General features: G+C 38.7%; 1 protein-coding gene across 1 annotated transcript in view; it reads right to left on the bottom strand.

Annotated features, from left to right (window-relative positions):
* Nucleotides 1–803: 803 nt before the first annotated feature.
* The window catches only part of slc41a2a (solute carrier family 41 member 2a), a 29,097-nt gene continuing 5,111 nt past the window's right edge, over nt 804–24,789 (bottom strand). Inside the window, exons 4-11 of the mRNA XM_020931112.2 lie at nt 17,555–17,626; nt 16,237–16,381; nt 16,011–16,157; nt 15,453–15,600; nt 13,235–13,314; nt 5,047–5,178; nt 2,420–2,568; nt 804–996 (exon numbers count right to left, since the gene is read on the bottom strand). Of these exons, the coding sequence (XP_020786771.1) occupies nt 820–996; nt 2,420–2,568; nt 5,047–5,178; nt 13,235–13,314; nt 15,453–15,600; nt 16,011–16,157; nt 16,237–16,381; nt 17,555–17,626 (1,050 nt within the window). The 3' untranslated portion in view covers nt 804–819. The remainder of the gene's footprint in view (nt 997–2,419; nt 2,569–5,046; nt 5,179–13,234; nt 13,315–15,452; nt 15,601–16,010; nt 16,158–16,236; nt 16,382–17,554; nt 17,627–24,789) is intronic.

Here is a 24,789-nt window from a genome sequence, read left to right as displayed (position 1 = left end):
CATGTTTGATTAGAATTTTTCATTTTTGATGCCGTGTCCTCCCTCCCCTTGCTAAATCACTCTCCCTTCAGAGCGCCATCACAAGAGAATCAGCCTGTATTCCACTAATGAAATTACTGCACATCGCATCAGGTTTGATGGCCATGGAAATCCTGAAAAAGTCATGGAAATTGAAAATGCCATTTTCCACGCCTGGAAAAGTCATGGAATTTTGTAAATTTAATGAAAGTTTTAGAAAAGTCATGTAATTTTAGTATCTCTTTCACGCAACTACATCGTTCTGTTAAGTTATCATTAGACTATTATGATTATTTCTGAACATCTGCGCCTTTTGTTTAAAAGAGACGACAATAAATGCACTGACAGTATTTTGAATGTTAAAAAAACTATAATACCAAACCATAAGGTGGAAAGGGTTAACATTTCATATTTAGCCCTAAAAGTCTGATCAATTCTACACATGTAGGTGCGGTGAAGTCATGCCATGAAAAAGTTTTGTCATTTTGTCAGTGAAAAAGTGTGGGAACCCTGTTTGTATAAAGGACATGGGCTCGAAATCCTAACCAGAAGCAGTGTTTGAATAGAGCCCTAGAGGGTTTACAAAACCACTCAAACATGTATGGAGGACATCTGAAACCTCTTGAGGCATGTTTTTGATGAAGGAACATGGTAGACTGCTCAAAAAAGTCCAAATTGACAACATCTATTATAATATGTGCTTTTATTCACACTCTTATTAAGTTAAAATATTATAAAAGTCCATGTACTAATTTATTTATTAATTTAAAAAGTGGTAGGAGTCAACAGGGAAAACTGCTGTTAGATAGAGCCTGGGTCTCCACTACACCACAATATGACGAAAGCCAGAGAGAGCAGACCAGTGCCCAACAGATCCCCCAGCGCTGTGAGGTACGGTATGGAGTAACTGTCAGGGTCCTTCTGTCTTTGCCATAAACAGTGGACCATGTACTCCGCTATGCACAGGAGGAGGACAACCTGATGGAAAATAGTTAGAATGAGAAGCAATTAATGTTAATACCACAGCCTGCATGAAGAAATAGAGTAAGAGATGGTGATGTAGCATTTGGCTCCAGTCTAATGAAGCTCATCAAGGCTGGAAGTTATAGAAGCAAATTTGGAGCCGAGTTCCATCTTCATTTACAGTCAAAATAGCAAAATAAAAACACCAGGATAATTTAAAAGCTCGTTTTTAGACAACATTGTAATTGTAATTTTCAACACAAAGTAATCGTATTTGTTTATTCTGCCATGTTGTTCTACACTAGTTAAATTGTATGCAGTTATTTATTTCTTGTAACATAAGATAAGACAAGATAAAATAATCCTTTATTGTACCCCATGGGAGAAAATTACCTTGGGACAGGGTATCACATGCTTTATCACAAAGACAGGACAACACAACAACAAAAGCACCACACAAACATCCACCATAGGACATAAATCAATGAGAGACCAAGTAATGACCACGAGTGATACACCAACAGGACCTTTAAGTCACTCTTTACAGGCAAACCCTTCACAATCTTGTATTCTATTAACAATTGCACACTCCCTAAACCTATGTGGAGTTTTAAAGGGACAGTTCGGAATTTTAGGACATAGGACCTCATTTCCTAGTGAGCCAGAGCGTTGGAGCCGTGTGGAGACACTTTTTTAAATATTCCATCAAGTCCTTGTGTTTGCAGAGGTCACTGGGGCTAGGTTAGTCTTACCCACACCACAAAGCACCCAAAGCAAATCTATTATTACGCCAGACTGTCGATATAAATGTCTGTGTTGATAGAATAATGTTTGAAATAAAACTAACCTTGCATCGCATGAATCGTCGCACGTTGAGTGACTATTTTCTCATATATCAGTCCACTGCCATCAAGCTTTCTGTCAGGAAGTACAACTCACTGCTGCTGCTCAGACAAAAATCCTTCAAATGCAAGGTTGGTTTTACTTCTAAAATTATTCTATCGACACTGACATTTACATCGACAGTCTGGTGTAATAATAGATTTGCTTCGGGTGCTTTGTGGCGTGGGTAAGACTGTTTTTAGTGGCAGGATAACTATGGCCATTGACAGAACCAGCAACCTCTGCAAATACAGCGAATGAATGGAATATTTAAAAAAAAAAGTGTCTCCACACGTCTCCAACACTCTGGCCCACTAGGAAATGAGCCCCTGTGTCCAAAATTCTGAACTGTCCCTTTAATTGCACATTCCCCTGACCTATGTGCAGTTTTTAATTGCACATTCCCTAAGCCTTTTTACTTTTATTGTAGGGAATTTCTTGTAGAGTATCTAGTTTCCATACTCATTTTAGTATTGTTTAGTATCAGATTTTCGATCCTTTTGCCAACACAAGAAGTAATAATACAGACTTAATTGAAATGTACAAGAAAACTCACCTGAATAACTGAGGCAGACAGGAAGAGAATCGTAAAAAGGGGACTTGGTAACGTGTACGCCCCTTTCATTACGTGGATGCTGAACAAAAAAATTAGCTGCCCAGGTATCACCAAAGAAAGCAAAACCTGAGCAGAGCGGTGATTTGAACCTGAAAAAGTCAAAGAAAAGTAGTTATGTTCAAGGAGGTCTGCAAGATTAACTGCAATTGAATCCGCACAATTTGATAAAAATATCTAATTTAGATTTTTCTTACATTGAGAAAAATTGTGGTTTATATTTTAAAGTTGCACTGTGTAACTTTAATGGTAGAGGGTCCACCACCTGTTTGTATCTATAGAGATGTTATTGTTTGGGCTGGATGTTGTACTATAGTATTACAATAAACTTATTAATCTCCATAGAAACATCACCAGGCCAAGTAACAAGTCAGATCTGTGTAGCTGCATGTGCAAAGTAAGATTTACAAATGAGTGACACATGTCTGCACCGTGGGGCCTGTAAAGGACGGGCGGGGAGAGGTGTCATGCTGGATCATCACCGTGAGCAGGAATGTGGGGAAGCTGGCCCGACGTGGTCAAAGTAGGAGACAGATGCAACAAAAAATAAATACACGGTGCAAGGTAAAATAAATTTTGTCTGGTTCAAGACAAAATTTATTTTACCTTGCACCGTGAATTTGTGGACAATATGAAAAATTACATATTATAACTGTGCTTAAATAAAGGCGATGGTATACCCCTGAATGGCTGAACTGCTCCCAATTTATAGTTCCCCAGAGCCTACAAATATAGCTGACCAAGGTCACGCCCTCTCTTTTGTCTCCAGACCATGTGGAGTAACAGGTAAGATGGTAAATTGTATGTCAGAAAATGAACAGATATAACCAATTAAAATTTATTTAAAATAAGTGATGTGTAGTGATTAACTTAACTAAACAAAGACTAAATAAAACAAACCCGGGATAGTCATGTTTAGCTGTTTAGTAGAATATGGAAACAGATGTAAAATGAAATGAAATATGAATAAATAGGGACAAAGGCCCATTTTGTCACAAGGAAAAGGGCCGATAAAAGGGCCAAGAGAAGGATACACCAGGCTTACACTTAGGGATGACAGATCAAAAACAATCCGTGTCATTCGTTCATTCGTTTTTCAAAATAAAACCAAAAATAAGAAAATGAAATACATATATATATATATATATTCTTCATTATTTGTCTCCAAATCAAAATGAAAAAACAGATAACGATTCGTTTTTTGTTTTTGTTTTTTCGTTTCTGTTTCGATTTTGTGTTTAAACGAATAATGGAAAAAATGGATAACAGCCGTTTCCTGTTTCCGTGACCAGGACTAAACCAGGAGTTATGTTTTGTTTTCACATATGTTCAACACACAAACATCTTTAGTGATTTGGATGATTTTAGCCTTGAAAAACCAGTCTGTACTGAACTAAATGTAAAAGGTAGCTGGGGTAGTTGCGAGTATGTTTTTGAAGTATCGGGTGTGTTTACCTCAAAAACATACTGCACCTGGATAATATCAAGTGATTTGTTTTGATAGAAGTACTCAAACTCCGATACGATGCGCAAAACTTTAATAATATTCGTACCAGGTAGTTGTCACCTCAGATGCAGCGCGATGAACTTGACAGACACTTCACTAGCACTTATACTATTATTATAATGAGATTACAACGTAGATGTAGACGCATAATATATTTTGTATATCATTTAACAAAAACATGAACTCTTGTAGGCACTGGAAACTTGTGTATATGGTCATTGCAAGTCTAACACACATCTGGATGAGTCTGGAGTTGTGTGTTTTTTGTTATAGAATTTTTGTGTTATGAGACATTGGGTCATTTAAAGTATTAATCTATGTTTAATACTTGTACATTATAAGATTATCAAAATTGCTTTGTATCTTGTTCAAACTGTACGTAACTATAGAACATCAGCAGATATCTGTTAACTCTTGTGGGCTGACACGGCATCTGGAGAGGCTGGGAAGAAACTGTGCGTAAACCAAGATATGAAACTGACTGTGTAAGCAGGTGCAGGGTCAGACTGTCTCGACGGTCTGTTAGTCAGACATAACAACTGAAAAACATGTCGTGTAACTATGTCAAGGCCCTGTGAGATGCTTAACAATAAAAGAGCTGTGGGGAGGGCAAAAGCTTCAGTGCTAGGTTCAGTCATTTAGCTCTCGCACTCCTTGCTGCAAGTAAAACCAACCACGGTGTCGTCTCTGGCTTGTTCTTTACTGATTGAGTCTTTGGGTTAATTCCCTGACATTTTTCCTCTCTCTTTCTTTGCTCCTTCGACACACACAGTTTCACCAACGTTTAGCAAATCTATTTGTTGATTCATGGTGGGCAATGTTTGTTAAATAAACATGAGCATTCCTATTGGTGTCTTAATGGTGATGGCTGTGAATGCATGATGGCTCAAAATGCTTCCACTTCAAAACACAACTTCAGGTATGTTTTTGTTTTTGATGAGGAAACAACATAACATGGACAAGAAAATACTGTTATATGCTCTTTTAAATCTAAATCATACATTAGATATTTTTCCCAAATTGAGCAAACCATAGCTGTGCAATGTACCAAATTATTATTTACCTGAGCCAAAGAAAGCCCTACAAGGACTATAGCAGCCAGTTCGGTCGTCCGGTATCTCTCCCATTGGGTACTTCATATGCAAACTTGTAGAGATGCGACTGGACTGGATGGAGACCAGGTTACCTCCAATGCCTGATCAAAAAACACATTTAGACTGCAGTAAAACTACAGTGTTACAGTATGAGGGTGTCAGAATAATTTTATTATCCCATATTTGCTAAATACTTGTGTGATATTCTATGCCTATGAGTTAACCATTTATGTAACTACAATTCTTTGATTTATAATGTACCAATCACTTGTATGAAAATGAATAACCTCTTTGTGTTTGACAACTGTGTGCAGTGACCTATCGCTCTTGTGAACCTCGAGATGATTCCTCACATGAAGCCAACTTCCACTGTCACACATGCAAGAGTTATGATGGTGTCTGACCATACCTAAGGCACCTCCTGATTGTTAATCATGTTTTATGTGTTTGTACTATGCATAGCTTCATCAGTTTCTTATTATGTCTTTGCTGTTTCCCCTTCCCCTTGAGAATTATCGTTCTGTAACTAGGGCCTCCTAATGAAATAAAAAGAGGAGAGCGGCCTTGAGGCATCAGAACATGTGGAGACTGTTGGTTTTGATGCCCACTCTCTGCCCATTCTCCTCGCGAGTAAAACTGAATTAATCTCTTGTCTTTCTTCTTGTTTACAATGTTTAGGCAGACCTAACAGAGGGCCACATACAAATCACAATAACACATTTTGAACTGCGATATATAGCTTAAGTAAATAATATTGAAGTTACACACAATAACCCAGAGCAAATTAAAACCACTTAACTATATATCTACAATAAAATATATCTAGTTTAGTACTTAGTTTGTATCTGTAATGAGTCACAGAAGTTACAACTCAACCTTTAATGGATTATTTTTTGAAGATACGAACAAATTTACCCAAAAATTTCTCCCAAATACTGACTCCAAAAATATATTATCGTGACAGTATCCACTAGAACCTCTCCATGTCAGCTCAGTCCTTGTTATCTTGGCCTGCATCATCATAGGTATAATACTCCTGTTGTGGAATTTCTATACTATAATCAATAAAAAAACTGAGAAGTTCTTGTTCCTGACAGAGAGTCGTCTATCCCTCGTCTGGTCATCTTAACAAAGCATACAGAGGTTTTATACTCCTCGGAGGAATTAAGACATAACACATCCACAAGGGCAGGTCAGCACAAGGCTGGGTCATCAGCAGTAAAATAACAAGTGAATAACAAGTCGGATCCAGTGAAAACCCAAAGCAGAGATACACTATTTAGTGGAAAGAGCCCCAAAGAAGCATAAGATAACAAAGTACAAGTCTGATTTACAAAAGGATTACACGTGGCGAGGTAGTCTGTTGTAGCTCAAGACATCCATATTTAATACTGCACATTTACTTCAATAATGTGATGTGTTGTTGTGCTTCATATTGCTTATTTCAATGATGTACTAAGTTTAACTCAAATTGCAAACCTTGAATAACTTTATATGTTTTTCTTGTAAATAACCTGTTTTGCAAATAGGCCAAATAGCCACAGGGCAAAACACGCTGATTGGTGGAACAGAGCATTTTGAGCTTTAACAGTATAGACAGACTAATAATAAAAGCTTACTCAACATGTGTGAATGAAACAAAACACCCCACGTATGTTTTTGATGAGGTAAGAACATAACATGGTGATGGTTTCACTCAACACCTCAAAGTGTAAAATTACACATACACATACGCTTGTCTTCGTCGTATGGATGAGCAGGTCGGTATGTGCCACCCATATATTTTGTTTTGGTAAGATTTAGGGATCTTGTGGTTGTGAGGCTGAGTGAGTCTCTGAGACAAAGGCGCATCTCCAGTAACACAGATCTTAGTTATTTTGAGTTTAGACGCCTGCTTTAAAAGTGCATTTTATAACTTTTCTGGTGGTGGACCTGTCAAATATTTCTCTAGATCATGGAGATATCATTACTGTCTGGAATGTTTCACAGTATGGCATTAAACCTTTCCAAACCTTTCTTTCTGTTTTTCTAGGTATTTTTGAGCAGTAAAACCCCAAGGTAGAGCTGTTTAATGTCATACTTATACTGTGGAACATTCCAGGCAAAGCAATGACACATCCATCGAAGCAAGCAAGGTGACAGACACAGTTACACAATGCGCCTTTAACTCAAATTTGTAAACCTTGAATAACCTCGTATGTTGTTGCTGGAAATAACCTGTTTTGCACATGATCCAAATAACCACGGGGCAAAATACCTCTCGGGTTTCTAAACGTCCTGACTGCAGATTATTGCTGTACCTGACCTGACACTGTGGAGGTGGTGCTTTCAGTCCACGCCTCAAAGTGCAAAATTACAGACAGGTCAACACAGCTAAGGGACCGCCACTGACATGCTTTGTTTTGGTAAGATTTACGGACCTTGGAGTTGTGAGCATAGATTGTAAATATAAACAGATATACACTATCGGTCAAAAGATTTAGAACACCACACTTTTTCCAGTTTTTTATTGTTTACTTTTTACTGTTGACCAAAACGTATTCTAAACTTTTGATTCATGAAAGTGTCCACCTTTGGCAGATATAACAGCTGAACACACTCTTGGCTCGTTCTTTTTACAACAGAAATCAAATATCCCTCCAAAACTTCTTCCCAAGTCTGTTGCAGAAGTTCCCATAAATGTGTGGCACTTGTAGGTTCTTCAGCTTTCATTCTTCTGTCCCGTTTATCCCAAAACCAGTTCAATGGGTTTAAGTCTGGACACTGTGCTGGACAATTCATGTTATTAAGTTTTAAATGGACAGGCGCCTCAATACATCAGTGAGTTACTGCGCCCCTACTCCTCAGGCCACACTCTCCGGTTCCCTGGTCAGGGCCTGTTGATCGTCCCAAACACCCAATTTATAACTCGAGGTGACATGTGCTTTCAGGCTGTGGCTCCCAAATTATGGAATGCCCTGCCCCCAGCCCTACGTGAGGCAGACTCTATAGACCCTTTTAAAAAGCAGCTCAAGATTTTAGACTGGCTTTTAGTTGACTGTGTCTGTAATTCCTCTGTTCTCGTTCATGTTGTTTTTTTGCTCTGTAAAGCACTTTGTGATTTTTTATCTCGAAAGGTGCCATATAAATAAAGAGTTACTTACTTTTGTATCTTTTATCTTTTTTTTTTAACCTTGGGCTGTTCAAGTTCTTACCTTCATACCATTTCAAACTCTTCAATGGACTTGCACGACTTGAACTGCAATAAATAACTGGAAAAATGAGGATGTTCTAAAACTTTTGACTGGTAGTGTAGCTAACACACCAGCTGCTGCATTCCAAAAAGGATGTTTGCTCTTCCAGCTCCTACTGACCTTGGCTCCCATCGACTTACATTGGAATATTGTGGCCCCTCTCTCTCTGTGACTGCTGCTGTAAGCCTCATTTTGGTCTTAAAATATTTGTATTAACCCGCTCTACATCATCCTGGTGGGTTTTTTTCTGCTATTTTGTCTGTAAAAAAAAAAAACAGCTCCAAATTCACCCCTGTAACCACCACACTCGCAACAACTCATTTCGTTCTTTTGTTCTTTCACAGAAAACGCTCTGTTCCACCTTCAGCCTAGAACATGTCTTAAAACTGTTGTTGTAAATGTGAAATGTTCCTCTTTTCAGGATACAGGACTGCGTTAAATCATGTACACCTGACATTTCCGTACTCTCTGTTCAACTTGTACAGTTGCCTCTTGTTTTTGTTCATGTATTCTACCCATACAGTATAGAGTGTCAGATCCTATGTTCTAAAATAGATTATGCCTGTACGTCTAGGCTGTGAAGTGACGTTCTTTGTCTGGAAAGTTCTGTTAGAGAATTTTGTGTTATAAGTATTACTCATTTACAGTGTTGGGAAGGTTACTTTTAAAATGTATTCCCCTACAGATTACAGATTACACACCCCAAAATGTAGTTTGTAATGTAATCCATTAAATTACTTAAAATGAGTAACGTAAACTGATTACTTTGGATTACTTGATATTGTCATGTTTTTTTAAACGACATGAATATAGCAACCACATCCTGACAATTCTTGTTTGTTATCTTCAAATTGTCTGAGCCCAAGTCTCCATGAATAAGCAACTGTTTGCTGTAGAGAAACAAAGACCATGATATCTTAATATAAGAGGTTTTGTCTGTTAAAAGACAGTAACAAGATAAGCCTTTCCTTAACCATATTAAAAAATATTATTGATAGAGAAATTATTTTTTATATGAGATCACCTTAAATTATGTCAACCTACTGTTAGGTGTCATGTTGTTTAGACATGGTTTTAGTCCAGGTTTAGTCCTGGTTTTAGTCCTGGTTTAGTCCTAATTTTAGACCTGGTTTACTCCTGATTTTAGACCTGGTTTAGACCTGGTTTAGACCAAGTCTAGACCAGGTCTAGACCACGTCTTTAGTTCTGGTTTAGTTCTGGTTTAGTCGTGGTTTAGTCCTGGTTTTAGACCTGGTTCAGTCCTGCTTTAGTCCTAGTTTAGTCCTGGTTTAGTCCTGGGTTAGTCCTGGTTTTAGTCCTGGTGTTAGTTCTGGTTTAGAGGCGCACAGGAGGAAGCGGTTTATTTGTTATGATAGATCTTAGTACTTATTTGATGAAGCATTTTGAAATGATATTGTATTTTAGCATATACTATATAAATGAAGTTTATTTGTAATCATTCCTATTTGAAACAATAGAAATAACAGGACTTTATCATTTTCAGCATTTAATTATTTAATTCTACTAAGTTATCCCTCATCTATGTTTAAGTTACGCTCACTTATAGCCAAAATAATTTAAAAAAATATAAGTTAAAATTACTCATTACTCAAGAACATGTTACAGCAACTTGACATAATTAAGTTAGTAGGACTATTTTTAAAACTTTTAGTATACACAACTTAATCTATTTAATTAATTTGAACGTTCGGGATCACACTGTATATGAAAACTGGTACTTGTGTAGTAGGAAAATTCATGACTGTTATAATTACCTAACCCCAGTTTCAGTCAGTACTTTTTCATTCAAACTGGATTTCCTCTCCCAGCTGCATCCCATCAATGTCCAGGCCTCCCTAACAGGTCCACAAGTCCTCCCCATTAGTCATTATTTATGGCATGTTCACAAAACATTACAAAACCCAGCGTGGGACAGCCCCAGCTCTCTCTCTCTCTCTTTTTCTTATGCCTTATCTCCTCTTTTTGTCTTGCACGAGAATAAATCCCACAAAGACAACTGTTTGATTCAAGTTCTCTATTTCGTTCTTACCCAGATATTTCCACAGCACTTGTTATGGAGCTCTGTATTTATTGCATGTCCAGTTTCTTTGTAATAATGGTGAGATTTTAGCAATTTTTTATGTGATACAATTAAATTTGAGCTGTAGTGTTGAATAATTAAAGGTGTATGTAACTTTTTGGGGGATTCGTCACCTGCTTGTTTCTATATTCTGTCTGGAATGTTCCACAGTTTGACATTAAACAGATCTACTTTACATTTACATTTATTTATGGTTTTATAGCTCAAAAATGGCTAGAAAAACAGGCATTCTGACTGTGAGCGGGGTCACCTCTCCACTGACCTGTAACTTGGTCTGGTTTGGTCTCCATGAAGACAGAGAGGTTTAATACCATAAAACATTCTTTAACTTCTCTGGCAAATTATTGGTTCATTCTGCTGTTTATTTGCTGCAACTTGTGCTTCTCATGATTCAGTCTATTTAAAAAGTACTTTACTGTGATTCTCCTGCTTTGTCTCAGTCGTTTTGTTTCAATATTATTGTTTTATCACAGTATTTCTCTGTAGAAATTTATTCTGCTTCAAAATTCCCTGACTGGAATGTTCCTGAGCAGAAGTCATAGAGCCAGTTGACACAATCATGCATATTTTCACCCCTTTTGACACTTTCTTGTCTGTTTTGCTTTTCTTATCTGATCACAGTCTTTACATTTGTGACATTTTTGCTTGGTTAGTGGGAAATGCTTTAACATTCAAGAAAGGCAGATTGTTGTTCATCTTCCTGTGTCTTCTCTTAAGCGGTTTTAGATTTGATTAGAGATTACTTGCTCTTCTGATTAACCTCTGCTCTGTAACATTTACCAGACACAGGGGTGACCTTTGACCTTTGCTCCTAACACAAATAACTTTGATGGAAAGAATGATAAATACCATATCATGTCATGTTTGTATATGATTGCAGTTGTGACTTCTGTTAGATTTAACGTTAGTGTTAAAGAGTTTTTCAAACTTTGTATAGATGATTCTTTGTCTTATTTTATCAAAGGGTATTTCTCTAAGTTAATTTCTCATGGGAAAACCAACTTCTTATTAACTGTTATCTTCCCCAAGGACAGGACAGGAGGGTCCTGACTAAGGCAAGGCAAGGCAAGGCAAGTTTATTTGTATAGCACAATTCGTACACAAAGTAATTCAAAGTGCTTTACAGAATAAGAAATACATTAAAATCATAATAAAAACAAATCAAAACATAAATAATCATGAAGATTAAAATTAAAAAGAGAGACATAAATTGGAGAGAAGAGTGCGAAATGAAAACCTTTCAGTTATATGCACAGTCAAACAGAAATGTTTTGAGTCTGGATTTAAACAGCACACACACTAAGGTCATCTCTATGCTGGGCCATGAGTCTCACCCCCTGCAGGACGCTCTGTCTGCTCTGGAGAGCAGCTTCAGTGACAGACTGATTCACCCTCGCTGTGTGAAGGAGAGGTTTCGCAGGTCTTTCCTTCCTGCTGCTGTCAGACTTTACAACAAACACTGCTAACACTGAACATGTACCAGTCAATCATAACCATGTGTAATTATTTTTAAGTCTATTTTTAAATTATTTTAAGCTATTATTTATTATCTGTGTTACCTTTTCCTGCTGTTCTGAAATTGTGCGTTGCAACACTGGAATTTCCCCACTGTGGGACTAATAAAGGCATAGCTTATCTTATCTTATCCTCCCTAAGCACATCCCTCCCTTACACCTCAGCAGCTGGCACACGCACACACAGAATACACACCTTTATTCTCTGTGTTTTTTACTGTGATAGAAAAATGTAACCGCCCATTTATTCTTGTAACCTGTGTGATTTAATAAATACGTGACGTTGGACAGTGGTTCTTCGGCAGTTAAGAGCTGTAGCAGCACCTCTGTCCCTCGCCGCGAATAAAAACCCTGAATTCTGCCTTCTGAGTTTCTTTGTGTTAATATCTCTGTTATTTTCTGACAGTTAGCAAAGTAATGTTTTACTTTAAATTAGTTAAAGTGAAATTACTCTATGTAAGACACACCTACAAAATCTGAATAGAGAATCTCTCTCGGAGCCACGTCAGGTTTCCCTCACGTGTGTGGAGATGTTAGAAAAAAGATCCAGACCAACCTCTCTGCTCGTAAATACTACTTATTAACAAAACAGAGTACAATAGCCAATCAACACACAGTCTGGGCCTTGCCTTGCCTTGCCTTGCCTTGCCTTACTGATGCCCTTGGAATGCAGGGCCCCTCAGACCGCCAGAGATCACTGAGGTAGTGAATCAGTGAGCCGCAAACTCACTGACAGGCTGATTTCTCCATCATTCCTCATACTCCTCCATTCAGTCCAGTCCGCACCTCAGAGAGTGAGCCAAGAGAGAGCAGATAAAGACCAAACTCAGCTAGGACCCAGAACTGCTACGAAAAACTGCTACTAACTCCACATGCAGTAACCTGCTCAACACTCAACGATCAGTCACAGAGGAAGAGAGGACAAGAGGAGGCCCTGATCTGCCCTTGTGACGTCATCAGGATGCCATCAGGACACCGAGCCCTGTCCGAGTGTCATATAAGAGACTGATCCACAGTGGCCGCCATACGCAGAGTTTGGCATAAATAAGGAGATATCGTTCCCTGTTTAGATGAATGAGTTGCCTAATTAAATTAACTAATGTCTAGTTCCAGTGTTAATGACATCAGCTGCAAAGTATCAATAATGTTTTGAGTGGGTAGAACACAAAAATGCTCTTGTACTTTTGTATTTAAATGAAATCTCTAGACACAAAATATCTAACTTTAAATGAGTTCATTACTGCTTATTGGGAGTTGCACCATTTTTTTTTATTTAACTATAAACAAAACAATAAAAACATCAACTCACCATTGATTACTGGAGCATATACGATTATCCCTGCCAAATTTGGATCTGCAACAGTTTTGTCCAGAATAAGACCACCGATGCTGAGGGAAAAACAACCAAATCAACTTTTAAAATCCAACTGAAAAGTTTCAGAATATGCATCAAAAGTTTTCAAGTCTAAATCATGTTTGCAGGGTTGAATTCACAAACTTTAGTACACTATAATACGAAAGCATCACATTAGAATGACCTTGGAGTTCAGTTTTTATAGCCAAATTAAGTCTAAACTGATGTGAACCTGCTGCATTTACCTTGTAGTGTTTCCCCACCTTTATATAAATAACTGACACGGACGATGACCATTGTGTTGGGGCGCCATTAATAAACTTTTATTAGGGTCCCTAACCTACACTTGATGTAATTTGTGGTTGGATTAATCAATTACTGGTAGAATATGTGAACTGCATAAGTATTGGTAAATCCGATTCAATATAACAGTTAGTCGTGTTAGTCAACTTTGTTTTGTTTATTGAATACTGTCAAAATATAATCTATGTATCTATCTATCTTTGCTATTAAAGTGGGTATGGCAGGTTTTGACCTTTTTTTTTTTTTACAAATTTCTACCTAATTTGATGGGATAATACCTGTTGTAAATATAAGTGCTAGTTTTAAACCAGTCAAGAAGCATTTTGTGAAGAAAAGTTGAAAAATATGTTGAAAATTACAGGAAGCAGAGCGTTTTATTTCCATATTGATCAAACTAGGGAGAATTCTGTCTAAAATTTAGGCACAATTTATACTTACAAAACACATTTTTCTGATACTTTAAAAGTGATTTTAACCAAATGAAGGTGCTTTCTTATAAATGAATTTGTCAAATAATACTAATCTCTGTGTACGTGTGAGTTTTGGCCCAGTGCTGCTGTAGACACACTGGCAGTCTTGTCATTATAACATGCATTGAATATTTAATAAATTCAATTCAATTAAATTCAATTCAATCTTTATCAAGAACATATGATATCATGTTCATAGTATAAAAAAAAACAAATAAAATGTATATTCTTCTTATTTTTTATATATTTACTTCTATTTATTTTTTTATTTTTTTTCTATACTATATTTACAGATATTATGTGTTCTTAATAAAGATTGAATTTATTTATTATTTATTTATTATGGAATTCCCTAGTGTGATGTCATGATTTTCAACCTTAAAATCTGAAACCTAAAAACTGGCCAAACTGGTAAAGAAAGTCTAAAATGTTTTGTAAGATCTTAAATATAATGATCTTAACTGTGTTTTAATAAAATGTGTGCTTCAACCTGTCATAGGCCAAAAAACATGAGCACACCCCGATTTTAGAGTCATTGCACTGGCTTCCATTTTGATTTAGAGTTGATTTTAAAATTGTATTGTTTGTTTTTAAAGCTTTGAATGGACCAGCCCCACGTTACGTCTCGTATCTCATCCAAATTTACTCCCCCGCATGCACTCTGAGGTCCAAGGGCTAGCTCCAGCCTTAAAACCAGGGGGGGCAGGCCCTTCTCTGTGTCCGGCCCCAAGCTCTGGAACACTGAAATCCTTCATTTCCCTTATTTTAATGCTCTGCTCCTCACCTAGAAGGAATGTCGGGAGCACTCTTTACTTACTTTGTGTGAAGCATTATTATTTCCTTTTCACTTAGAAGGCACACCGGTCTTGAAGTCATCTGACCATGTATCTTTGCATGTCGTTCCTTCTTCAATTCTTGGTAGTAACACGTCCAAACCCCCACAGTGCAGTATTTTAAGTCTCATCTTTTATTCTCTGACTTTTGACACCGTGTGAGTTGTGCGGTTCTCTGTGTCTTTTATTTATTTTATTTATTTTACTTATTTACTGCTGTGTTATGATTTTCATAGTTTTGCTTTTATTGATTTCACTGGTTTTATTGTTTCAGGACTGATATGATCAAATTTAGCAATTTACATTTTGTTGTCTTCATTTTATGATCTCTGTGCAGCACTTTGGAAATCACTTTGTTTGTAAAATGTGCTATAGAAATAAAGTGGATTTGATTAGGCACTTTACAAGACGGTATGTACTACTAGTAAATAGTTATCTCTGTGATTTTCTTATATTTTTTATATTGTTATTGGTACATTTATATAAAATAACAGTTCATTCCAAATAAACTTATGTTAGACATTGTTATAGTCACACAGTCCCAACAGTGTATAACAGTAGGTCTACCTGCTTATGACCATTGCAGTAATGATAGGCTCCCAGCCTGTGCGCAGCAGAAGAAGAGTGTCCGGGTGTTTGGAGCAGATGATGATCCAAACAGGGATCAGGCAGACAATCACGAAGTCCACCAGAAAAAGCACAAATGGAGACCGGTCTGAAAGAGCATATACAATGACATACTGATGTTAACAGCTACCTTTACCTTTTGTTTAGTTGGCATGGGCAATTCCAGTGCTGAAATCATCCCAATAATAATCATCCCAATAGATTTTAAAAACTTCTGTTTTACTACTTGACATTACAAAGCAGAGCAAGTGCTTTCTATTTGAGAAAACAACTCAGTCTAAATATGCAGGGTTTGTGTGTTAAACATGTGTGAATGAAACAAAACACAATTCCAGGCAGGTGTGTTTTTGATGAGGAAACAACATTATAACATTGATCAGAAAATAGCATTATGTAGGTGTTTTAGTTAAAAATAAGTATGTTTGGAATAAACTGTCTGATTCTCCAGTTTCTAATCTGTAAATAGTAAAATATCTTTCCATAGAAGATATGTTTTACCCATAACTGTGTAGAACCACTGACTGAAGCAGGCCAGTAAAGCCAGAGTGATGATGTCTCCAAAGCTGGCTGCCATTGGTGTCGCAATATTATCAGGGTTAAGTCCCATCCGCTTTGAGCCAATGATCACTCCGACCATAATCAAACCTGTAATAATAAAGATAATACCATTTAAACTGTTAGCGCTGTTTTTTAATGATTATTAAATTTACTGTGTATGTGTTACCTTGGACTAAAGAGGCTATAAATGCAGTGGTGACACTAGTGGAAGCCAAAATCACCATATGGTTCAAGGGCATGTTTCCCTCTGCCATCCAGCCAAGCAAAGTGGCCATCAGCGACGCTAAGAGACCCAACACTGTGGCTTGGAGCTGAGAAAAGGGACAATAAAACACACCATGAAGGTCCTATATTATGCAAAATTGACTCTTGTGAGTTTTGAGCCATGTTATAATGTTGTGTCCTCATCAAAAACATACCCGAAGTTGTGTTTTGTTTCATTCACACACACATTTTCCTAACCCTTATATTATTTCTCTGTCTACATCTCCAAAGCTCAAAATGCTTTGCTATTTTTCATGTAAACAGCTAACTTTTACCTTTAGTTCAGCTGAGACAGGCAGTTCCAGGGGTGAAAACATCCAAATAATTCTAATGAAGGTGTATGGAGTTTAATAACACAGTGGAGCACTCCCTGTATTACCACATATCACAATGTGGAACAGTGTTTTCTGTTTGAGAGAAGTAGAGGACTCAGCCTAAATATGCAGGATTTGTGTGTTAAAAGTGTTTGTGTTCTGCCTTTCAAGCTTTATTTAGTTCATTTTAACGCATTTACTTTTATTTTGAAAACAAAACCGTGCTTTTATTTTGGTAGTCTCCACCAGTCCGTGGAACCGGAAGTGTGAAAAATAAACATAAAAATAAAACTCGTACAGAAGCAACGCGTGTATGTATACGTGTCAACATTTAATTTCATGGGTGTATAAATTACTTAAAAATAAAATTGTAAAGTTATAAAGTTATAGTAGTCAGCTGTTATTTATGTTAGGGATTATTTTCTTTGTATTATGCATCTTCATATAATATGCTAATGATAAAACCGGATAATATGTGATAAATTCTTTTTTCTTTTTTTCCATGTTAAAAAAAGCCACTTTTTATGGGCAATATGTTGTAACAGCTTTACTACAAGTCACTGAGCTACTGGAATGTGAAATTATTACAAGAGATCGCTGATTGTATTTTAGTATTTTCATAAGATGAGCATTAAATATGAAAACTCCAACAACTGTCTCGTTATTGAATCAAAGTTTAGCTCCCTGTCAAGTTGGAACTGCCTCTTGTCTCAGTGAGAACAGTAAGTACAGTGTGAATGAAACAAAACACACCTCCAGGTATGTTTGTGATGAGGAAACAACATTATAACATTCATAGATCAGAAAAAAAAACATAATATAGGATCATTAACTTTAAAAACTTATATTGCCAACTGAATGAATAGCACAATTTACTTTACTGCAAAAATAATGTAGGAGATGTACCTGTTTAAGTGCAAGATTCCCAGTAATCAGCATCAACTTTTCACCTGGGAGTTCAATCTTTCCTGCATTTACCTAAGAATACCAAACAAAATGTATGTTTTAATACATATTTTTATTTTTTCAAGTATATTATTCCTTCAGAGATCCTTTTATTATAACGAGTTCATTGTGCTCTAAACTCTCATCATGTTCTGCTCATCCTTTACCACTACTACACTGCCCTCAAAGGCAGAATGCTGTAACATCGTGTTTGGTCTAAAATGAGTTAATGTAATTTTGAGGATATTTGAGATCTCTTTTATTATGTGAATAAATATTGTGAAAAATATTGAGCTCAAATTTGACCTTTGTCCCTTATTGGGCAGTTACTGTATTCTGCCTTTGTATCATGTGCCAAAAATAAGGAGAGGTGCAAAGGCAAAAGGAAGTAACTGTGTATGTTTTGTTTGTGATTTAGTTAATACATTTTATTTTAAAATCAAACCTCTAGCCTCCTTCTGTTTGTTGCAGCCTTGGTACAGGGTTTTGCCACATTAAATAAATATATCTTTGTATTTGAAGGCTGTATCAAGTGGTGGTTTGAATATTGGTTAATGAAGTTACACATTGAGTTGAAGCTTAAACACTGAAATAGGTAACATATGTACTTTTAAGGAAATTCCTTTGCAGAACTTGGTCTCTGGAGAAAACCCCAGCTGGCTTATCTAAACAGACTTGGTGGTGATTTACACCATTTGCCATCCATTCATCCATTTTCGTCCGCTTATCCGGGGCCGGGTCGCGGGGGCAGCAGCCTAAGCAGGGACTCCCAGACTTCCTTCACCCCAGACACGTCCTCCAGCTCCTCCGGGGGGACCCCGAGGCGTTCCCAGGCCAGCCGAGAGACATAGTCCCTCCAGCGTGTCCTGGGTCTTCCCCGGGGCCTCCTCCCGGTGGGACATGCCCGGAACACCTCTCGAGGGAGGCGCCCAGGAGGCAACCCTCCTTGAACCGTCACCTTATCGTGGTGGAGGGGTTTGAGTGCCCGAATGATCCCGGGAACTATGTTGTCGGGGGCTTCATGCCCCTGGTAGGGTCACCCAAGGCAAACAGGTCCGGGGGGACGGGTCAGACGAAGAACGGTTCAGAAGCCCCACATGATGAGTTACACACAGAGGCCAGTTACGTCGCCCGGACTGGCGTCACTGGGGCCTCACCCTGGAGCCAGGCCTGGGGTGGGTGCTCGTCAACGAGCGCCTGGTGGCCGGGCCTTCCCCCACGGGGCCCGGCCGGGCTTAGCCCGAAGGAGCGACGTGGGGCCGTCCTCACGTGGGCCCACCACCCGCGGGAGGAGCCATATGGGGCCGGTGCAGAGAGATCTGGGCGGCAGTCGACGGCGGGGGCCTCGACGACCGGATCTCCGGACATGGAGACTAGCTCTGGGGACATGGAATGTCACCTCGCTGGGGGGGAAGGAGCCTGAGCTTGTGCGGGAGGTTGAGCGTTACCGACTAGATATAGTCGGCCTCATCTCCACGCACAGTTTGGGCTCTGGAACCCAACTCCTTGAGAGGAGCTGGACTCTCCATTTCTCTGGCGTTGGCCGCGGGGAGCGGCGGCGGGCTGGTGTGGGCCTGCTCATTGCCCCACAGCTCAGCCACTGTGTGTTGGAGTTCACCCCGGTGAACGAGAGGGTCACGTCCCTGCGCCTTCGGGTCGGGGACAGGTCTCTCACTGTGGTGTCGGCCTACGGGCCTCTTGCATGTGTGACAGTGGGAGTTGGCTTCATGTGAGGAATCATCTCGAGGTTCACAAGAGCGATAGGTCACTGCACACAGTTGTCAAACACAAAGAGGTTATTCATTTTCATACAAGTGATTGGTACATTATAAATCAAAGAATTGTAGTTACATAAATGGTTAACTCATAGGCATAGAATATCACACAAGTATACTTGTGTGATATTCTATGCCTATGAGGCATCAGAACGTGTGGAGACTGTTGGTTTTGATGCCCACTCTCTGCCCGTTCTCCTCGCGAGTAAAACTGAATTAATCTCTTGTCTTTCTTCTTGTTTAAAATGTTTAGGCAGACCTAACACAGCTCTACACTCTCCATCGGGTGCTCGAGGGTTCATGGGAGTTTGCCCAACCAGTCCACATGTGCTTTGTGGACTTGGAGAAGGCATTCTACCGTGTCCCTCGTGGTGTCCTGTGGGGGGTGCTCTGGGAGTATGGGGTCCGGGGCCCTTTGCTAAGGGCTGTCCGGTCCCTGTATGACCGGAGCAGGAGCTGTGTTCGCATTGCCGGCAGTAAGTCAGACCTGTTCCCGGTGCATGTTGGACTCCGCCAGGGCTGCCCTTTGTCACAGGTTCTGTTCATTGTGTTTATGGACAGAATTTCTAGGTGCAGTCAGGGGCCGGAGGGGGTCCGGTTTGGGGACCACAGGATCTCATCTCTGCTGTTTGCGGACGATGTTGTCCTGTTGGCTTCATCGAACCAGGACCTGCAATGTGCACTGGGGCGGTTTGCAGCCGAGTGTGAAGCGGCTGGGATGAAGATCAGCTCTTCTAAGTCTGAGGCCATGGTTCTCGACCGGAAAAAGGTGGCTTGCCCTCTCCGGGTGGGTGGGGAGTCTTTGCCTCAAGTGGAGGAGTTGAAGTATCTCGGGGTCTTGTTCACGAGTGAGGGGAGGACGGAATGTGAGATTGACAGGCAGATCGGTGCAGCTTCGGCAGTGATGCGGTCGCTGTATCGGACCGTTGTGGTGAAAAGGGAGCTGAGCCGAAAGGCGAAGCTCTCGATTTACCGGTCAGTCTTCGTTCCTACTCTCACCTATGGTCATGAGCTCTGGGTAGTGACCGAAAGGACGAGATCGCGGATACAAGCGCTTGAAATGGGTTTCCTCCGCAGGGTGGCTGGGCGCTCCCTTAGAGATAGGGTGAGGAGCTCAGTCACATGGGAGGAGCTCGGAGTAGAGCCGCTGCTCCTCCATGTCGAGAGGAGCCAGTTGAGGTGGCTCGGGCATCTCGGGCATCTGATTTACAATGGTTTGGTATAATTACCTCCGCCAAGGAGGTTATGTTTTTGCCGGCGTTTGTCTGTTTGTTTGTTTGTTAGTTTGTTTGTCTCTTAGCAACATAACTCAAAAACTTATGGACCGATTTTGATGAAATTTTCAGGATTTGTTGGAAATGTGAAAAGGAAGAACTGATTTCATTTTGGGGGTGATCCGGAAGAAATCCTGGATTCTGGATCACTTTGAAATTTTAGTTAACATTGTGGTAAATGGGGCCAAAAATTTTGTTTCTCAATATCTCGATTAATTATTGACCAAACCCCATGAAATTTGACTCAGGGATGGACAATCGGATCCTCTTTCATATTCCAAATTGAAAGATACGAGACAAATATTTATGGAAAACACAATTAATATGAGGGGGACTGTAGTCCTTGGCGGAGGTCTACGCTCTCTGAGTGCTTTTCTAGTTGGTTACTTCATTATTGCTACAACTTGTCAAATTTATTACTTTTATCTGGACAAAACAGAAACTATGAAATAATTTTTCTCAGTTTCACACTCTGGCATGTGAAGGTCTTTAGCCTTTGTAGGGCTGTACAGTTCACAACCATTCACATTCTGAGTGTCTGTCTCCCTCTAGAGGTGAGATGTTAACTGCCATCGTTGGTGTCTTTTGTTTTCTCATCCAGACTCACTCAGTCACACTGAGATCCTACAGTTTAAACCATTAAATTATCAACATGCTTGGTTTTCTTCAATTAAAGGGCCCATATTACTGGTCAATAACGCACACGCAGATTATGTCAATATTAACCTTTTCTTCATATAAAATCAAGTAGACAAATATATTTTTATTAAGAGTTTTATTTATATTAAGCCTGGGAATTAAAATTCACTGCAATGAATCATGTATATTCCTTGCAGTGAATTTTAATTGTGCTGCATTGGTTATTTTTTAGACTTTATTATGTGTGGATGGGACGGATTCCTAGGTTTTTGTATCAGTATCATGTAGTTGGTGTTTTATATTACACTATTTTGATTTGGTAATTCACTTCAAAAAATCCTAAATTACTTGTTTACTAATTACAGTGAATTTAAATAGTGCTTTTTTTTTCTTTTTTCTTTTGTTAACCCATCCTGTCCATTTAAAAATAATAAATTAAGGATCCAATCATGTGTCAGGTGTTCCATTCCATTCAGGTGTTTGATGGGGGGGGCCTAGACAACAGGTAGGTGCTGAGAGGACCATTGGGTATCAAGTTATTCCTCATGATCTGGACGCAGATGAGGACGCAGAGCCGATCTCTTGCAGCAGGCTTTTAGCAGCTACTTTACCAACAACTTTGAGATCTTTGGGTCTGAGCTCGATGTTGTCAGGGATCACAACCTGGTTCTTCACTGTTCTCAGTTTTTGGACAAGTGCCTCCTGTTGGTCTGTGTCAGGAACTGCTTGAGTTTCCGAACCAGTTTTTTCATCAGAGCTACGATCATGCCACGTGTAGCTTCCAAGCAGTGGGTTTTTACAAATGACTCCACCGCCTCTGGTTCACTGGGGTCTTGACTGGAGATGTGATAGACACCTCTGGTATCAGTACAGTGTCGCTGGCGGTTGTTGATTCAATTTCCGCTGGTTGACATTCCTCTAGTGAGATCTCCGGGAAACTTTCTTCATTTGGATTTTCTCCAGCTCGACCTCCACAAGTTGGTCTTCAGGGGGCTGGATTTCTTCTAGTGGGATTTTCTCCACTTGGATCTCCTCCACTTGGATCTTCTCCAGCTGGATTTCTGGGAGTTGTATCTCATCTAGTTGGACTGTAATACAACCCTCTATTTGGTCCCTCGGCAACTCAGCTCACCTGTTGTAGTACCAACTAAATCAGTTCTTTATGATCAGATTATGTTAAAATAAAGTACAGATTAAAGTCTAATAAAGCATCAGACAGAGCAGTGCCTGCAGTTTGTATAAGACCCCCAGGGAATTTTGATACCAGCCTCAAAGTATGAATTGGTGGTTTTCAGATTCTTGAATGTGATCATGTCATACTCAAAGATGGAGGCAAAATTCTGTTATTATTACATTATACTAGCTTTGAAATATTTAAAAGGTAAATGCACAAATGTGGAACCTGACCATTTCTATTAGTGACTAGACCCAAGAAGTCACTGTATCACAACAGAAATCTGCATTTTAACAATATTAATTTTAGTTGCGCCCATCTGTATTAAATATTATTGGTCTAATGTTGTGATTTCATCTGAAACACAGCAATACAGTTTAAGGGCAATTTAAAGGTCCTATATGACGTGAAATTGACTCTTGTGAGCTTTAAGTCATGTTAAAATGTTACTTCATCACGGAAGATTCAAATCCTGGATTAATAAAGGGTTAACAACATTTTTTTCCTTTACACATAAAGGGACACTTCAGAGTTTTCAATCCCTGCAGGTTAAGAATGGTTTGGAACAGGCCGACTTCTTCAGGTTCCTCCAGATGCGTGATTATTTCAACAAGCATTGCAAGATTGGAAATCCGACACCAATCGAAACAGAAGTTTTTAAGATCATCAAATCGACATATGATGCGTCTATAAGAAAAGCTATTTCCAAACTGTATAATGTTCTCCTTCATGCAAGAAATGATACCACTCTACATATCAAGAAAAAATGGGAAAACGAAGCAGGAATAATTGTATCTAAAGAAAGCTGGGAAAACATTTGTAATTTCCAGTGGACTTCCACAAGTTCATTGACATGGAGAGAACATTGTTGGAAAAATATCATAAGATTCTTTAAGACCCCCCAACAAAGTAAATATAAAAATGCAAATGCCGAATGTTGGAGGAAATGTGGATCTATGGAGGCGAACCATTTTCATGTATTTTGGGAATGTCCGGTACTACGACATTACTGGTCTGGAATATATAAAGCTCTAAATGGTATTTTTGCAGTTCAGTTACGTGATGACTTTTCATTTATGTGTTTGGGTCTAAACACAGTCTTGAACCGAGGAGGGGATATTAAACTACTACAGGCACTTCTAGCGGCCAGCAAAAAATCAATAACTAGGAAATGGCTAAATCCAACCCCCCCAACACTTGAGGACTGGTTTGATACAGTTTTAGAAATTTACAAAATGGAGAAATTGACATACATTCTAAGAGTACAAAGGGACAAATTTTATAAGATTTGGGAAAAATTAATCCAGTTTGTATCCCCCTTTCGGGCTGATTTTGATTGACTTTTTGTAAATGTACCAGGTAATGGGGTATGGATCCCCTGACTCCACCACGCTCACCGAATTTGTTTCTTGAAGGGTTGAAATGTTTGGTAAATGCTGTCAAGTAGGCCACCTCACACTGTTGTTAGTTAGTTAGTTTGTTCCCTTTTTTATTTATTTTTTATTATTATTATTATTATTTTAATTATTATTATTTTTATTCACTTTTCGTTTTTGTAAAAAAAAAAAAAAAAAGTTCGAAAAGGACTCTGATCTTTCTGTAATACCACAGACTGTAAAGAGGCAAACCTTTTCTAATAAAAACATAAATGAAAAAAAAAAAAAAAAAAAAAAAAAAAAAATGTTATGTTATGTCAAAAAACATATCTGGAGTTGTGTTTTGTTTCATTCACACGTTTGAGTAATCTTTAATTATTAGTCTGTATACATCTCCATTAAGTTTTCAAGTTAACAGCTCCTTTTAACTATTGTTCAGTTGAGTAGAGCAATTCCAGGGCTGAAATTATCCAAATGATTCTAGTGAAGGTGTATGAAGTTTAAAAAGGCAGTACTCCCACACCACATGACATCACAAAGTGGAGTGTTTTCAGTTTGAGTGAAGAACTCAGCCTAAATATGCAGGGTTTGTGTGTTAAACATGTGTGAATGAAACAAAACACAACTCCAGGTCTGTTTGTGATGAGGAAACAACATTATAACATGACAAAATAGAGTAATATGGGCCCTTTAAATGAACATATCCTCTGTACAAAATTAGTACCGTGCCTCATGTTTGTCTCTTTGCGTGGCCTTTACACAACAGTGAGACAGTTCACACCTATGAGGCATGAGGAGCAACTTATTATTCTTAGAAGGTGGCCTTAGTTATCCTTTGAGCAACTGTTTACAATATAAATGAATAGGATAGTATACAGAATAGTTATTTTTCTGTACTATATTAAGATTTGAGCTGTAGAGGGTAGAATAAATAACTTCTATAACTCATTATTATTAA

Source organism: Boleophthalmus pectinirostris, unplaced genomic scaffold (genome assembly GCF_026225935.1).
Source record: "Boleophthalmus pectinirostris isolate CB_2022bp ecotype Guang Dong unplaced genomic scaffold, ASM2622593v1 HiC_scaffold_2, whole genome shotgun sequence".
Classification (NCBI taxonomy): domain Eukaryota; kingdom Metazoa; phylum Chordata; class Actinopteri; order Gobiiformes; family Gobiidae; genus Boleophthalmus; species Boleophthalmus pectinirostris.
Note: the sequence above shows the minus strand (reverse complement) of the source record. Positions and strands in the feature narration are given on the sequence as shown.